This window comes from Oratosquilla oratoria, chromosome 18 (genome assembly GCF_046742065.1).
Source record: "Oratosquilla oratoria isolate Oo_2021 chromosome 18, ASM4674206v1, whole genome shotgun sequence".
In the NCBI taxonomy this organism is placed as follows: domain Eukaryota; kingdom Metazoa; phylum Arthropoda; class Malacostraca; order Stomatopoda; family Squillidae; genus Oratosquilla; species Oratosquilla oratoria.
The window spans coordinates 22,870,100-22,873,008 of record NC_134794.1 but is presented as its reverse complement, the minus strand read 5'-3'; the positions used below and the strand labels follow the sequence as shown (position 1 = coordinate 22,873,008).

The window sequence follows — 2,909 nt, the reverse complement described above, 5'->3', positions numbered from 1 at the left end:
TATCCTCCCCTCCTTCTTCTCCTTCTTCTTCCCTTCCTCCTCATCCTTACCCTCCTTCTCCTCTTCCTTCTCCTCCCCATCTCTCTCCTTCTTTTTCTCACCCCTCCCTCTTCCTTCTCCCCTACCCCTCCCACTCCTCTTCCTCATCCTCATCCTCATCCTCGTTCCACTCCTCCTCCTGCTCCTCCTCCTCCCACTCCTCCTCCTCCTCCTCCTCCCACTCCTCCTCCCACTCCTCCTCCTCTTCCTCCTCCCACTCCTCCTCCTCTTCCTTCTTCTCTTCCCTCTCCTCTTCTTCCCCTTCCTTCTCCTCCCCTTCTTCCTTTCACGTGTGACAGGGTGAACTCGGCCGAGTTTTTCTCTAAACTGAATAGAATCGTCTGAACTTTGCCAAAATGAAATTATTAAATGTTATCAATTTTTGTTGTATTTCTCTGAAAATCAAGATAACTAGTAAGTTTATGTACCCCTGAACACATTAAAGTGAGCCAGTGTATCTAGTGATATTTTAGAAGAAATTGAGATATCTATTTTCCATATCAAATTATTTATTTTGTAGTGTGCCTATACGTCTACACTAATCATACCTGTGGAAGGCTTTAATGATATGTCGACAAGGTAAATATTGTATTCTTTTTTTCAATTGCTGTTCAGATTAACTACATAATACAAAACATAGAACTGACCCACGGTGTATCTGAACTGTGCTAACGTATCTTTACACGTTAAGTGTCTCACATATTTATTTTATGATAAATGTAATTCTTTAACAAAACTGTAATAATAAAATAACGAAATAACATGAACATAATTTCGATGCATACTGAATTAGATTTGTGTTGTCGCAATTCTCCATTAGAAATGAATAAACAAATAGATCAATAAATGAATAAATAAAGATTAATTAAAACTGAGATTTGAGAGTGTTACGGGGAAAAAATAAAGGAAAGTCGTGACGTCACGACCCAGACCCTCAAGGGGGACTCTCAGCTGTCGGAGTGCCCAGGGACGCTGCTCAGGAACGCCGCCCATCTCCTAACGTGCCGGGGATTTTAGGCGTGGCCTTAGGTCACAGTCCAAAAATCCTGCTTTTGTGTTGGCTTTGTTCCTAAGCATGTTTGTGGAAACAAATGGGATGTGGTCACGTTTCCTCTGTATCACTTGGTTGGCCAGGGCAATTTACAGGAACTAAGTGATATTGTATTGAGTAAACATTCCTGCTTCAGATATTTTTCTTTATCTTTTTGATGTATGAAAGAACACTGACATCTGTAACTTTTTGCTGTAAGCTAAGGTTGTCTGGCTCTAACATATAATTTGAGCATTGGACCCTAAACATTTGAAATACACACTCAAAACCATTCGTTATAGTGGCCCTATGAAATCATATGAAATGCTGATCTACTTTCTTGTCTTTTCAGCCCTAATGGTGGGATGCTTTGCGACGGAAATCCTGCTCCTCTGCCTCCACAAGAGAATCAATCTCTACGGAGCTCCACAAGACGAAGAAGAAGGAGAAGAAGAAGAAAAGGTTCTCAATAGAAACCAAGAGTTGTTGAAGGACCACGAACTGGAGGAGCGCGTCTGACGGGTTGGTTCGAAAGGGATTCTTTGATGCAGAGGTTGAATTCTCCAGCGCATCTGTGATAAAGACAAGCGAGGAGGCGACGTTAAGGAGGCTTAGTCAGCGTTTCCTATGGTTCCGTTTTTTTTTTTTTTTCTTTTGGGGGGGGAGGGCATTTTTCCGTCCTTGGCCTCAAGCATTGAAGTGATAATGAGGGATGCAGAGAAACACAAAATGAAATGATATGAGTTCCCAGCAGACCCGCACGCCCCCCCTTTTTTGTACTTACATGAAATCTTATATTCTTTCTGTTTACACTTTACACGTAATGTAGCGGTGGATTCTTGTTCTTGGAATGATTTCATTATTCTTATTAAACAATGAATTTGAGCAGATGACCTCACGCCCCTCTTGTATCTTCCTCACGCCTTCCTGGGGCGGGGACGCGCCCCCTAGTTTGGAAACCACTGCCCATAAAGAAACAACAAATTCAGTTTATCCTCAGTGGAGAGCTGATCGTTCCATCGTGACTTCCGATAGCTGCACCAGCTGTTTGCGTTACCACACGCTGTACCAGCTGTTCACGTCACCGGACGCTGTACCAGCTGATATTTTTACAGAGTCCTGTACCAGCTGTTTCTATTACCGGATTCTGTAAAGGACTCTGTAGGCATGGGTTTACTCCACGAATATTTTCATTGCCCCCGTCTGCTTATGAGTTATCATTCTGTCTAACCAACACTACTATCACCACGTTGAATTTACCAGTTTTATTCTGGCTGCCGACAAGCTACCAGTTCAGTTCTGTAGGGACTTTTGTAAAATGTGCCTTGTTTCTTATATTTACAAGAAGTCTTTGTGATTACTGTTGCGTCTTGTTCTTATTTTTACTATGGTGAAAGCTCATAACCTGATCTCCGTAAGTGATCTTCATCTTGATCTTGATCTTTAGTCGATGCGCTACCATGCCCATTAGATACGGGGTGAAAGAAACCATATGTGTTTATGAGATGTTTTGCAACCTCAAGTTTTTTTTTTTTTTTTTTTTTCTTTAAACTAGCACGGTTTCTCTTCTTCCTCCCAATTCCGCAATTCTGTCCTTCGCATTTTTTTTCTTTTAATTAAGGAAGTAGATATGGCTGACAATGTTTACATCTCGAACAGCAACACATATATCATAGTGCTCCATTTTGTTTGGGTCTTGTTTACGTGAGCACTGGTTAGGTTCACTTCATCGCGTGGCCTCTGAATATTCTGACCAAATTCTTCAGTCAGGTCACGGAGATCGGAATCTTGAGGTTACTTATGCTCCCTGCCTTGATGTACGGCTGTGAGATATGGACAC

The 2,909-nt window shown here is 41.9% G+C and overlaps 1 protein-coding gene across 4 annotated transcripts in view; it reads left to right on the top strand.

Moving 5' to 3' along the window:
• LOC143035118 (solute carrier organic anion transporter family member 74D-like) overlaps positions 1 to 2,610 on the top strand; it is a 393,158-nt gene extending 390,548 nt beyond the window's left edge. For all 4 annotated transcript variants that reach the window (XM_076201697.1, XM_076201698.1, XM_076201695.1 and 1 more), the window contains one exon: positions 1,422 to 2,610. In XM_076201697.1, coding sequence (XP_076057812.1) covers positions 1,422 to 1,588 — 167 coding nt within the window. In that variant the 3' untranslated portion in view covers positions 1,589 to 2,610. The remainder of the gene's footprint in view (positions 1 to 1,421) is intronic.
• The last annotated feature ends 299 nt before the right edge of the window (positions 2,611 to 2,909 follow it).